This window comes from Chanos chanos, chromosome 11, assembly GCF_902362185.1.
Source record: "Chanos chanos chromosome 11, fChaCha1.1, whole genome shotgun sequence".
Classification (NCBI taxonomy): Eukaryota; Metazoa; Chordata; class Actinopteri; order Gonorynchiformes; family Chanidae; genus Chanos; species Chanos chanos.
The window spans coordinates 16660811-16676007 of record NC_044505.1 but is presented as its reverse complement, the minus strand read 5'-3'; the positions used below and the strand labels follow the sequence as shown (position 1 = coordinate 16676007).

The window sequence follows — 15197 nt, the reverse complement described above, 5'->3', positions numbered from 1 at the left end:
GATTACTGTAAACAGAAAACAACAAATTCAGTTTTTCAGTATTTGGCGCATTTTAAATGATTCTTGAAAAAATGCAGGGCCAATTTCCTTATGCCATCGCTTTTCTTCTGTGTCCTGTATTGACTGTATTTGCCATAGGTAACTTTACGTTGGTGACCCACTTTGATACTGCCACATGAGGCAATCAACAGATCTCCGAGGCCATCCATGAAGAATTCTTAATGAAGAAGAAAGTGAAAGAAAAGGCATAACATAAAAAGGAGGTTAGATGTGGATGAGAACCATGTATAATTATCAAGTACATTATGGATCTTACTACAGGTACATATTTTAGTGACATACTATTAATTCTCTTTTAAAATGTCTCTAAGCTATGTTAACAGTTTCAATTACATTAAAGGAAAAACCTCCCAATGGCATCAAAGAAATTATAACAAACTTTTTTTTTCAACTGCAAAGGACATAGTATCATTCAGACTGCTCAGAGAAAGTGTCACTCAGTTAAAACTCGCAACAACTGTAATCATCAGTGATTAATTATTAATATGCCCATACTAGGGACTAAATGATGCTGTCTTTATATGTGTCTTTAAAACTTACCACTATGAGCCACTCTTTTCAGGAGAGGGTCAAATCCCACCCTTCGCACTGAATCTGTGCGGGCCAAGAAGAAGTTGACAACGCCATCAACAAGGGAGCAGTCTGGGTATCCAGGAAGAGGCTGGTGTCTTTTGCCAAAAAACCTGGAGAGACAGCCTCCTTCATTGATGTCGCCCTCTTCATACACTAGTGTGAAGTAGAATGCATTTGAACCCACAGCTCCACCCACCTGATCATATGTGAGAAGAGAGATGAGAGGAGTGCTGTTATCAGTGGAGATGGACTGAGATCAGTATGGTGAGGTCAGGATTGAATATTTAGAGAAATAAACTGAGGATTCATAATGATTTATTGTGTAATTGAACTAAAACCATAACAAATGAGACATGTAGCCTACTGTTGGATCTGGCTTGTTCAGCATCTTTTGGGAATGAGAATTTAGTAGAAGTCTGTCGGAAGCAGACATTTTGGCAGAAACCAAGAGTTTCATGGAAGAGCCTTATTTTTATAAATAAAATAATGTTCATTCAAATTTTCATCAGTGCACTATCCAGTTGTTGTTGTTTTTTTTAGCCATGTATCCTTTCTTCTCCCAATTTAGTCATAACCAGTTCTCTCGTATTTCTTTTCTCCACTGCTTGCACAACTCCCACACAGGTAAGGGAGGGTGTTGTCTGCATGTGGAGTTGCCAACCACTTTTCACCAGACTGCAGAGGAGGTTCAGCAGCACATGGAGGTTCATGCTACACCCCCACAGAATTGGTCACCACTAATCTGGCACCTTTGGCCAACCAGTGGGAGTTGCTATTGTGGTGATGGGGTGACAATCCTTTGCCAGCCTCTTCCATCCCTGAACTTTGACAGTTTCCATGAGGACCCTATGCCAGAATCACTGCTAGCAGGCTTTTGTCCTAAATGTTTTAAAATATCTGGACAATGCTTGCCCTCATACCTCGAGAGTGCTGTACCCAGAATTCAAATTTGGAGTCACATGCAGTGATTGCCTGAATCACTCACAATGTCCAGCTCTGGCACAGCCTCCATGATCTCCACAAAACTCTCAATTCTGGTCTCACTGGTAAACTGGAAGTCATCGTCTACCCACAGGAAATATTTGGTGGTTACCTGAGAGATAGCAAGATTCCTACCAGCAAACCAGCCCTGAAGTATCAAACAGAAGGGTTTACCATTAATTTGAGGGTAAATTTAGTGTTCAAAGAAGCAATTTCCCTTGAAATAGATTTACTGGTTAGGGTTGTGTTTGACATAGTTACACAATTTTAGGATCTTGCTTATTATTTCATCACATTAGTTTGTACAAATTTATGGGCACACAAGTTTTTTCTGTCTTCACAAACATATAAATCGAAGATATCAAACTTAAATTTACCTGAGCTGGAGGCATAACGTAATGTTCAATGTTAGAGCCATTCACACTTTCTGGGTTTAAACTGTCATCTGCAACAATTATTTTGATGTCCTTGTAATACTTCCGAATACTGTCAATTAGAACATTCAGTTCCTTATACCTCAAGAATGTCTTGGTTGTAACTGTCACTTGGGAGCTGACATCTACAGAGAGGAAAATGGAAAGATTTCTGTAAACTGGATTCAAATATTGCTTTATGGAATTGCTTAACAAAAATAAGACCACTTATGATTCACTGAGAACACTGAGAAAAAAAATCACCAAACATGTTAAGTCTTAGTCGTATCATTAGGCTTTCCAGCTAAAGAAACAGTTATTTGAAAGAGAAAACAAAGAGATACTCTGGCATGACCCTAAAATCAGTGTTTGCGCTAATATAGGAAAAGACATCATGAGGTCAGACCTGTTCCAGGATCATACAGAACGGGTCCTGAAGTCCTCTTAATGATAATGGGGAAGATGACATCATTGTCTTCAAATATGAAATGCGCTGAAACAGACAAGATTAAAACTGGAGTGTCAGTACTCATTTAAGACTGTGCAGGCCAGCACTTCTCATCTATTGTGAAGTCGAAGTGACATAGGAAAAATTTGTTGTCCCTCCTCTTCTGCGTTATTTTCACTATGGCCACATTTAATTCATTTGGCTGATGCAAACAGATTTAACTCGAAGAGTGTTTGCAGTGTTTACAATGCTGCTAGAAAGGTTCTTTGTCCTCTTGCATCAAAATTACACCACAAATGAGGGTTTTACTTAGCTTTGATACCATTCCAACATGCCAAGTGCATCAGTGCAAAAGTTTGTTGTAACTGTAATATTGTGGGAGAACATCATTTGAAATCTTTCAATATTTGAAACTTCTGATTTTTTTTATTTTCATCTAGCAAATTCACCACTATATTTCAGTCTAGTCACTAAGATTTCACTTGTAAACACGTGTCTATCACTGTGCTTAAGATACGCTTATGAAAATGTCATGTTTACTAGGGACAAATATTTGCCATTTTGCGTTGGTTTCAGAAGCTGAGTTGTTGCATTGTGCATTCGCACTCAGGAGATCAGCTGTGACAAGAGGCTGACACACCGCTTATTAGAACAAGACTAGCAAGTCACTTATTCTACACAGTTTAAAACTCATTAAAAAAAAATAAAAATACTTGAACTGAGTTTAGATTAACACTTCCCCGAACTTCAAGGGGCATCCACACCTCTTGCATACATACTGTAGTGAATGAAGTCAAATGAAATTGGCAATGGAGGACAGAAGCATATGCTCTATGATTAATATAAAGAGCTAGTGGAAAAAGATATGTGAATGTGCATGTATAAAAAACATAGTAACTTCCTGGCAGAGGAAGATTTATTAAAAACTGACATGGCTCAGGATTTCCAGTCTTAGTCAATGATATGTATCTGGAAGAACACAAAGATGAGGCCCAATAAATCATGGGGATAAGTTGTGGTTAAGTGATATGGACCTCCCAAACTCTTTATTGTTCTAGTTAAATGAAGCCAATATTTGGTGAGTATATCACCCCTGAGTGAACAGTTAGTGAAACAAAGTAGGCTTGGTGTTTACAAAGCCTGTGTCTTACCAAAGTCCTTGGTCTTGATGTGGTAGATGGTGCTGGTGTAAGACACTTGACTCAGCAGAAGATTCAGACGGTTCAGATTTTGAGTCGAGATGCTCAGTTTATTTTGACCCTGGCCCTCCACCAGGTCCATGTCTGTTGTGCCCTCCACAGACAGAATACCTCTGGACACACTCAATGTGACCTGAGAGCACAGCATTACCTCAGCAATGATGTACCTTAACAGTCATGTGATCAAACCGCCTCACAATATCCTGGTTGATTCATGTGGTAATATTTCAACTGATTATATGTTAAGGGCTGGATTGTGTGTGTGTGTGTGTGTGTGTGTGTGTGTGTGTGTGTGTGTATTTATCTTGGCTGCAATTTTAGAGATAAGAAATAAAAGGGACAAGTGTGAATTCATAAATGAATAAATAATAAATAATATGAGGATGATATGTATGAGTGTAAGATAAATTTCTGAAGATATATGTGCTTTCCTGCTACTGTGCATTCCAAAGCTCTAGGCTTAAGCCTCTGTCTAGAATTAATACATCAATCCATGTGCAGAGTGATAGAAATGATGATGTATCTCATTAAAACGCCCTCTCCTTGGGTCCTGTCTTGAGTTATTTTTCAATCTATCAAATTTGTTCATTTTTCCTAAAAGGTAACAACCCCTTAACCTTCAGTGAAAAATCCCTCCTTTTCCCAATCAAATCAAAGACAACTGAGCATATTTTCTCATACACGCACCTTGTAAAGTGTCCTGATTTGTGCATGCACAGCTAAGCCTGTAACAATAGTAATCAGATACATTTAAAGTACAGCAGGAAGATTCACAATGTATTTTTAAGAGTTTCTAAAAAAGTTATATTTTAAACTGGACTTGTCATTACAGATGTAACATTTCACCCTCCTGACAGTTTGGTTTGTACCTCAGTTTTTGGGCCAAGGTTCAGTTTGTATCACAGTTTGGGTAGAGGAAAAAAATCAAGCTTAAAGTTTCACCTTTTTACTCATACAGATTCACCACGACACGAACAAATTTGATACAAGCAATTGTATTAAATTTGCTAATGCAATACATTTTCTGATCAATGCACAGCAACCTGAATATAAGAAAAAACAAGCTTCCCTTTCAAAAAGCCTAGAGGTTAGATATCCTAATCATTTATGTTTGTTCATCTCTTTAGATACTTATACTATTTTTGATCTGAGTACTCATTATATGTGTTTTGTTCTTGCTTAAAATAGTTACTGGGTCAACACTGTCATTAAAGATGTTATGCTTAGAGAAAGCATAAGCATAGAATACATACTCTGAATCGAACCAAGGAATCAAGTTTTTTGGTGTAGGTACAAAACCTTTACACCCCGACATATCACTGTGATAAAAACTGTCTAGTTATACCAGTCATTTTATTTGAGCTACATTACCAATTGTCTGGATTTTTCTTTGCCAACAAACCTTAATAGCAAAGTAATGCAGTGGTAAAATATTAATTGTTTAAAATCTTCCAGACATTTTTAATTAGTGTAAAGAACTTTATGGATGACTTGTGACAGGAAAGAATACCTGGAATCAGGCTCTTTGTCAAAGGTTCAACTGTGAAGCCGTGAATAGGATACTGAAGAACGGAGTGAGAGGGAGCTATGAGTAGGACATCCAGGTTTGCATTCATCCTAGACAAATTTGTGGATTAAAAAAATACAAAGTTAAATTAACACTTTATTTCACTCAACACAGCATAGCCTGCTTTTAAATCAATTTTGTCATCATCTTGTTATCATCTGAGCATCAAGTCTCTCCTTTGACTTTTTAATTCATCAAAGTCTTGGATTTTGTGTCTCCTTTTTTCCCAATCTGGGATATGCAAGTACCCTCATAGGTCCCCCCAGTGCATGGCATTCACTTCAGCCAAGGTAAGTAAAGTAACTGTGTGCTTCTGCAATCACATGTCAAGTACTGGGCTCACACTTGGAGTTGTACAGTATTGTGTGTGAAATAATGCACAGCACAATTTACATCAGACCACCAATGACTAACATTATGTAGCAAGAGTGAGAATGGTCCTGTCCCACATACCCTCCCAAAAGAGCATAGCCAACTGCATTTCTTTATGCTCTGCTACCACTGGCTAAGATAGTAGAGCTGAGATTAGACCATAGATTTTGTAGGAATCGTTTTATGGGAAACAAGTGTTTAAGACCAACTTCCAAAGAACATGTGATATGAATTTGATAATTTGCTAAGTCGCACCTCTTTGTAGCCAACCCTTATTTTGCCTTCTTTTATTAAATTGCATGATAAAACCAGGTTGACATGCAAAATGACATTAATGTGGGTGTTTCAAAATACATTTATGGCTAATTGTGGGAGTCAGTAGAGTGGGACATGAAGCTCAGGTTACTAAACTTAAATCTTGTAATTGCATTACTACAATGTTGAGAAATTGTATATGATCTGATGGGTGTACAAAAAGTCTATGCATGGGACAATTTTTGTGGGAAAGAAAGTTTTCTCACTTGTGTGTATGCAACCATTTAGTGTCCAATCTCTAAAAACTGTCTAGTGTTTAAATAACATTATATGAGATTTGAGTTTTTCACACCTGATCTGGTGTTTTCTGTACTCCTCCGCTCTGCGTTTCAAGGTTTGTTCAATTTGGTCCTTTGGCACACTGTTCATTAAGGAAGTAGTTTGCCCTGCGCAAGAGCATGCGGTGCGTCGGAAACTGTTCATCTTCTTACTTCTAAGGGATAGATGTCAAATACAACATAGATGAGTCTCAGAGCAATAAACAGAGCTTCAGGTTCATTTTTCCGAGACAAACTTCCAAACAAAGATCGTAGGGTGACTTGTGTCACAACCTCTGAAACCCATAGAATCTCCGACCTTTGATAATTACTGATTAATTAAATATATACAATAGACATGGCCTTTGCACCCGTGTGGCTCAAGACACCCAAACCAAAGTTTAAATTATAACAAGCCTCACCAGAGGCTTAAAGAATACAAAAGCAAGAAGTTCCCCAAATACTCCCTGCTGATTTGAGAAATGATTTTTCCCCTGAGAGGCATTTCATGAACACTTTGAATAGATCTGAAATAACTTCATAGAAGTTCATAGAACATAATGAACAGTTAAAAGTCTAATAATGGAACTGAATTGACTTCACAGAGCTACATAGAGCATAATGAACCACTTAAAGTCTAAAAACAGAACTGAAATAGCTTCAGATATAATGTACATTATGAGTAAGTATATACCTTTTCTTTATTTTTAATTTTAGATAAATATTTGGATATGTTAAAAGCACAGTCCTTTTCTTTTCACATGTCAAATGTAATTTATGCATACTTGAAAGTTTATGATGGATTTTGAGGTCAAAATTTGTGGAACTTTAAATACATTTTGATATGCACTTAACATTATTATATAACTTACGTGACCTAAATTGACATGATGTGTTCTGCAGTGGGTGTTTAATTGTTTTTAATTACTGTCATCATAATCTTATTAGCTTCATAATATCATTTATTAAATCATCTATCACATTACATACATTGCTTGGGGAAAAGCAATATCTTGAGAATTACGTCCAACATTTCTTGCTTCACTTCGTCCACTGGAATAACTTTAAGATAAGAAAATAATCAATCAGTATCATGGCAATGTTGTTAATCATGTAGCAATTACTAATTCAATATGTCAAAAACCTTTACATGAGTTCCCTTAGGGTCGCAATTATCTTTGTCATTTCTATCTGAAATTGGAATCTATAATTTTCCAGTTTTGAGAAACTGATGGAAATAGCTGGACAAAGATTGATTTGGCATGCTTAGTTCTTGCTTAATAAGATGATCCATGCTTAGTATCTGTTCTTATAATGTATTTATAAATAACATTACACAGTCATTACCTGAGAAAACAAGGAACTGCCTCTGTAATAAAAAACCCTCAACAAACTGATCATTTTTCTGACTACCAGAAAGTTTGGAAAAATCACAAACACATAACACTGTTTTTCACTCAGTGAATCAAGAGCTTGATAATCCATTCTGAGATGAACTAGGTGTAGCAGAGCATAACATGGTCATGGCATGGGTTGTTCAAAGAATAGGCTGAAAAACATAAATCCATTAAACCATGGCACACTGATTATTAGAAAAAAAAAATGTTCAAGCAAAATTTGCCTACCTTGAAGTTGGTGATCCACTGACAGAAAAAGGCACCCCCATTAGGGTGAAAATTAAAACAGCTGTGAGACAGAGCACCACTACAAAAGCACTCAGAACCCTAGAGTACCGGGTCTTCATTCTGAAAATCTTCACAGATGACGCAAATTTGAAAGAAAAAATAATACAGAGACAAGGCAGACATTCTGTTAAGTACCAAGATCTAGAGAGAAAACTGAACACAGGATGGCTGAAAAAAGCCAAGCATAAAAGAGCTGTAATTGTTTTCTATACCTTCACAAATACACCATTAATAGTTTTAAAGAGAATAATGTGTATCTTCACCAAATAGAGTTCTGCTGGAGACATCCCATGCCTCCTAGCATGTCTATGAATCCTATAAAAATATGAACCCCTAGACAGCCATAGAGGACTTAACACCTATTGTATTTGCATATCTCTATCGCTTTTCATTTAACTTGCTTTTAAATATTCCATATTTTCATCAGTTCCCTGTTTGGAGGTCGGGTATGTGAAAAACTAATTATGTAAGCTTGTGGATGGTATCCTAAAGAAGTCACCTCAAGTTGGAGGTCACCACCGGGGAAATTGTGATGTGTGTGGTACCAGCTATAGAGTGTTGAGTCACCATCATAAACCTGAGAAAGGACACGTCATCTACAAAGCTACCTGACCATACTCTACAACACTCTACAATACTGGCTGGATCATGAACAAGCACCGTATCATGGGCAGGAGGCACCACTCTTGCATAGTGTAGTGAGTGTGACAAAGTGAAAGTGATCGCTGATGTGAGGTTGTGGACATGGGCTCATGGGTTGTGGGTGTGCACTGCAAATACAAGCACTCAGTTTCTTGAAACGTATACAGGTGTTCCATAAAAATTAACAGATGTGCGCCGCTTAGAGTTTGTTTGATACCTCCGCACTTGTTTTGAGACATTCTTAAAACGCCTATTCTGAAAAAAAGCTTTACGTAACCTAATGTACGATGACAACCGTTCATTTGTCATTAACACTACCGACTGCCGAAAGAGATCAAACATTTATTTTCATGTTAAGCGTTTTCCTCTCCACGAAAGCCATGATAAAGAATCAGCTTGACGTGGCTTAATTCATATATATGTGAGACCGTTTAGGTCGGTAAGATACTAGAGAAATCCGGTGTTCCTAGGTCATAAAGTTTATTTGTCATGTATTGTGCGTGTGGTTGCAAGGGTGAAATGAATTTCAACATACTACTTTTCCCCCCCAAGTTTGCTGTAAAATCAAGGAATGCATATCCACTGTTAGTTCAAGGTTAGGTACACGTTTATTGTCATTGACATATTGACAAATGAGTAGCGCTGTTAAGCGGGCGTTATAGAAGCCGCTGAGTTCACGCACACTGCCACATGGGTTTTCTATAGAGATATAGTACATATGACACTGTGGACGATAAACATACTTTCATTGAGAGTCAGGACTTGCACGGTATGTAAAATATAAGAACAATCTATGATGTTAATTTTAGTTGTCTATAAAAACCATTGGCGGCTGATGAGCTGGAAACAGAGGAAGCACAAACCACCTCCAGAAATCAATCCTTAATTTCCACCTGTTCATGTTAATCCGCCTTGATTAACAATAAAACGAACAATTCGCGTAAACAGAGTAAATAATTATCAGTGTCATTTGGTGATAGAATTGCTGTTTTTTGCAAACTAGTTGAGGCCTGTGTGCTTAACTTTATTGAACATTGCACTCAGCACTGACGCATTATACAGATAAAAGATTCTGTTTTTTGCTTTGTTGTTGTTGTTGTTGTTGCTTTGTTTTTTTGTTTTTTGTTTTTGTTTCTGTTTTTTTTAATAACCTTAAAGTTTATTCTCATAAATTAAGACCGATTTCAGTATCTTGACTTCCGTTTTTTAAATCTGAATTTCGTAACACAAGGAAGCGACAAAGTAAAACACACTGAAGGTTTAGTTTTCCAATACGCATTCAGATCATTGTCATTCTTGTTGAACAATTTCAGGCTGTAGCTTCTGCTATAGGGCACAAGCTTCAGACAATCCGTGGCGTTTCGCGAACATTTAAACGGCAGAATCTTGCAAATCAGACGACCGCATTTAACAATATTCCCTGGCGTCGGGCAGAGAACGAAAAACACAATCAACCACAAATTACAAGAATGTGTGAGTAGTCTATAACAAATGCTACACAGTTAAGTACAGAGAAGTAATACTACCACGTAATGACACTGGTAATCATTTGCTCTATTTACGCGACTGGAGTTAATTACCCTGCGAATTGTTACTTTATCGTTAATCAAGGCGAATTAACGGGAACAGGTGGAAATTAATGACAGATAAAATGGGAGGCTTGTGTCATTAATTGTCTCAAACTGCAGCATTAATGGAAACATTTAGTTTAATATCAAACAGAATGCTTAGCCTATTAATTTGCAGCAAGTTGGTGAGTCTGAGGGTAGCCTAATGCGTTGCTACGCAACACCTGCATCTTTAAAGTTCTATTTGCTCGAAGGACTATTTTTCTCAGCGAAGCCACGGAAAGGCAATGAAATCACTGAAATAAAATATTGTATGAGTTTTCTTATATAATTTTGGCAAGTAGCCGTATAATAAGTGACATAATGTATAGTCCGCCGGTCATTAACAATAAATTCCTTCAGGACAAAACAAGACCACTCCGCTGCGCGTCGAGGTCCTGCTCGTCCTGTCGATTTTTTTTTCCATAATGACCGGCGGACTATACATTATCCCTTACTTCATTAATCATTATGAAAGAGTGTCGGTTAAAACGACTATGTTTTATGTTTTCTGTTCATTATTAACGAATATAATGTCGCCATCTAGACTCTTGTTTTCAGATAGGCTAAATGGAGTCATTTAAACTTATAAGTGCCAAAGGATATAGCTATACATAAGTGGGGCGACCTTTCTGTGTGGAGTTTGCATCTTCTTTCTGTGTTTGCGTGGGTTTCTTCCGGGAGCTCTGGTTTCCTCCCGCAGTCCAAAGGCAAGGTAAGGCGAATTGGAAATGCTAAATTGCCCCTTGATGTGAGCGTGTGCGTGAATGTGTTTGTCTGTGTGTCTGACCTGTGATGGACTGGCGATCTGTCCAGGGTGTTTCCACACCTGTCGCCCAAAGAGCCCATTGGCTTCAGCAACCCTCGCGACTCTAATTAGGATAAGCGGTTTAGAGAATGAATGAATGAATGAATGAATGAATGAATGAATGAATTCGTGAGCTTGGAATGGGGCTGTTTTCCACTCCAACTCCATGCGGCCCCTCAGCAAAACTATAAATACCGCTTCCTCCCGATAAGGGTGAAATATCAAGACTTCATAAAAATATATTCATGTTCCAAAGGTCAGAGCAATTGCAGAAGAGCCCGTCACCCTGCTGGAAAGAGAACAAATTGACTGTGAATTTCTGAATAGAACAATGAGAACATCAGAGAAACTCATGAAAGCGTTTTATAGATTTTCAGAATAAAGCAATTTTGTCCATACAACAAAATGTAAAAGGATTGGCTCAACTTTATCTATTATGGCAGTTTTAACTCAACTTAATAGGGTTCAAATTCACCCACTGAAGTTACTGATGGTGGACCAACTTATGTAAGAAGGACAGATTTAACCTAAAATAATACACTTAGTCTAAGTCAGCATAAGATTCCACTCTTTCAACATTACAGCAAGCAGTCAAGTCAATCAAATTGTCTTCAACGTTGACCAAGCTGTTTTAGCGGCTTAATTATAACTTTACCTTTATACATTAACTTCAGTTTTCACATGACAAACTTAATTTCAGCAATTTAAGGCATTGATATCGATGCAATTGAAACCCACCAGCAAATACATTTCTGTAGCAAAATTACTACAAAATCATAGAATTATACTGGTGTTAAATACTATAGGGTACAACCCAGATGTTATAGTTTAGCAAATGATACTATAAGAAAATACAACAGGAAGATTATATAAAGACATAAATGTTATATGAAAGTATGAAAGATACAGTATGCTATTACAAAAGCATTACACAATACAGTAGAATTCTCAGTTAGGGTTAAGGCTAGGGTTAGGGACTGGTAGGGTTAGGATGACAGGTAGTACTTCAGATATTAGAAGACACCTGCATATATGTGATACTACATAAAAAATATGGTCAACCTCCCTAAATCTACAGTGTATGTCCAAATAGAGATCATATATTTCAGAGTTTGGCCAAGCTGGTCTGCCAGTCATGCCAGCTGGATCATCCTGGCCTCACTGCAACTACCTTGGCTGGTCTACCAACTTGACCTCATCCACACAAGCTTGACCAGGATGGTCTGACAGTTCTGATCAGCTGGATCAAGCCATTCTACCAACTTGACCTCATCCATACCAGCTTCATTAGGATGGTCTGACAACTCTGACCAGCTCGACCAAGCTGGTGTTCCAGTTTGACCTCATCTAAAACAGCTTGGCCAAGACTTTGGCCAGCACTAACCAGCTGAATCAAGCTGGTCTACTAGCTCTGACCACTGAAATCAGCATGGTTGATTTTTTTTAAAATTGCTGTTATTCAAACTTCATTAACTTATTCAGATATTAATTAGTCATGTCCACATTATGTATATTCATACTGTACTTATGACATGAGAACACTCCAGGAATCAGTTATTTGTGGAAGAGGCTTCTCACTCTACAAATGGTTTAGCACTCAGTCCAAGAAAAAGAATAAATAATAAGTGACTTTTTGGATATTACTCCTATTGTGAATCTTTAGGAAAAAAAAGGAAGTCAGGCAAATTGTCCTCAAGGTTGATCAAGCTGTTTTATCAGCTTAATTATATCCTTGCCTGTATACACTAACTTCAGTTTTCAAATGAGAAACTTAATTTCAGCTGTTTGAGGCATCAATAATCAATGCAATTGAAACCCAGCAGCAAATACATTTTCTGTAGCAAAATTAATGCAAAATCATAGAAGTATTACAGAAATCACATTATACTGGTGTTAAACACTGTAGGGTACAACCCAAACGTTATAGTTTAGCAAATGATACTATAAGAAAATACAACAGGAAGATTACATAAAGGCATGAATGTTATATGAAGGTATGAAAGATACACTAAGTTATTACAGAAGCGTTGTTCAATACAATAGAATTCTCAGTTATTATTGTTCTTCTATTCAACAGGAAGAAGTCTAATAAAATCATGAAAACACAAAGAGAATGGTGACTGGGAGCACTTCAGATATTAGGAGACACCTGCATGTATGTGCTACTACATTGCAAATATGGTCAGCCCCCTGAATCTACAGCGTATGTTCAAATAGAGATTATACATTTCAGAGTTTGGCCAAGCTGGTCTGCCAGTCATGCCAGCTGGATCATCCTGGCCTCACTGCCACCACCTTGGTGAAGCTGGTCTACCAACTTGATTTCATCCACAGAGGCTTAACCAGGATGGTCTGACAGTTCTGATCAGCTGGATCAAGCCATTCTACCAGTATAACCTCATCCCAAACAGCTTGGCCAAGATGTTGGCCAGTGATGACCATCTAAATCAAGCTGGTCTACTAGGTCTGACCAGTTAAAGCAAAATAGTTTACCACCCAACTAAGCTCTTGACCAGCTGAACCAGCTGAGAATTCAAGCTGGTTTGAGCTGTTCTTCTTTTCTCAGTCGGACTAATGTAAAAAAAAAAAGATCAAATTGGTAAGAAAAAAAAAACATCAACAACAAAAATATGGCTCTTTCACACTCTTTTGGTCATGAATACTATTTGTTGCCAAAATAATAATTCAAAAACAAAACTGTTATGAACTGAGAGGGAGGATGGATGCAAGTACAGACAGCATTTATTATCAAGCTGGCCTCACTGCCACCAAGGTGCTTCTACCAACTTGACCTCATCCATACCAGCTTCATTAGGATGGTCTGACAACTCTAACCAGCTGGATCAAGCTGGTTCCAGTTTGACCCCATCCCAAACAGCTTGGCCAAAATGTCAGCCAGCGCTAACCAGCTGAATCAAGCTGGTGTACCAGCTCTGACCAACGAAACCAGCATGGTTGTTTTATTAAAAATTGCTGTTATTCAAACTTCATTCACGTATTCACTTCTTCAGACATTAATTATTTATGTCCACATTATGTATATTCAAACTGTGCTTACGACATGAGGAAACCTCAGGAATCAGCTATTTGTGGAAGTAGCAAATGGCTTAGCACTTGGTGTAAAAAAAAATGAATAAATGATAAACTTCATTTAGTTATTCAGACATTGATTATTTATGTACACATTATGTACTGTATATTCATATTGTACTTATGACATGAGAAAACTTCAGGAATCAGCTATTTGTGGAAGTAGCTTCTGACTCTACAGATGGTTTAGCACTTGGTCCAAGAAAAAGAGTAAATGGCAAGTGACTTGCTGGATATTACTCCTGCTGTGAATCTTTAGAGAAAAAAAGGAAAGGTAAGATTTCATTGGAAAGTTCTATATTTCATGGTGGCATTTTATTAGCTATTTTCTGTTCTGCATTTCTTCTCCATTTGATTGCAGATATTGTGGCTTCTAAATAGAGAGTCAGCTCAATGGTGAAAACTACAAATTATGAAAAGTTATTGCATAATATTGGAGGGATATCCCACTGGAGTGAGATAAAGTAGGCAAAGGACTTTGGTAGTTTCACAGCATATTTTAAGGATATTTTAAGATTGCAACTTTACAACTTTAAGTCATGTCATATGTACGATGCAATTTTCCACTTCAGTCGAGTATGTTCATGAAGATAATAATATTGGCAAAAACTTTAACCATGACAAATATCAGGCTGGAAACAAGGCAGTTTCAGACACGTTGTTGGTACCTGAACCTTTGACCTCATTCACTCTGGGATTTGAAATTTCCAGTCCTGTGTATTGCTATTCTCGACCTAAGAAAAACAGTAAATAACACTTAGAGTGGAGAGGAGGTTTGTTAATCTGCTGTTTTTATAAAGAACTCCAAAAGACCTTGCATGGAGAGTCTCTTCCACTTATTCAACATACTGCAAAGGATTAAAAGTCATTTTGCAGGTGCAGCATATCTGATAACGCCTTTAGATTTGACACCAAGATAACAAGTGTTTAGTTTGACATGAAGATGAATTTTGCTGTACAACATGTGTAACAGGTTTTTCTTCTTTGCATTTACTGAGTAAGAATGTATGTAACTTCAAAGTTTTGATTATGGGGGTGATAATGATGGACGAAATACATCAGTAACCTCATGCACACATCACACATCACACATCACGCACAGCACAAAGCAGTTACAAAAACATTTTATTTAATTTGAATGATTCACTTACTCACACACACAGACACACTCGCACACACA

General features: G+C 37.4%; 1 protein-coding gene across 1 annotated transcript; it reads right to left on the bottom strand.

Moving 5' to 3' along the window:
• Positions 1 to 35: 35 nt before the first annotated feature.
• LOC115823727 (beta-1,4 N-acetylgalactosaminyltransferase 2-like) lies at positions 36 to 12204 on the bottom strand. The gene is made up of 10 exons (XM_030787754.1): positions 12122 to 12204; positions 6221 to 6361; positions 5185 to 5291; positions 4362 to 4399; positions 3627 to 3807; positions 2434 to 2520; positions 1992 to 2173; positions 1619 to 1762; positions 601 to 829; positions 36 to 217 (listed from the first exon to the last, which is right to left on the bottom strand). The coding sequence occupies exons 1-10, from the start codon at positions 12202 to 12204 to the stop codon at positions 36 to 38; spliced, it is 1374 nt and encodes a 457-aa protein (XP_030643614.1).
• Between the last annotated feature and the right edge of the window lie 2993 nt (positions 12205 to 15197).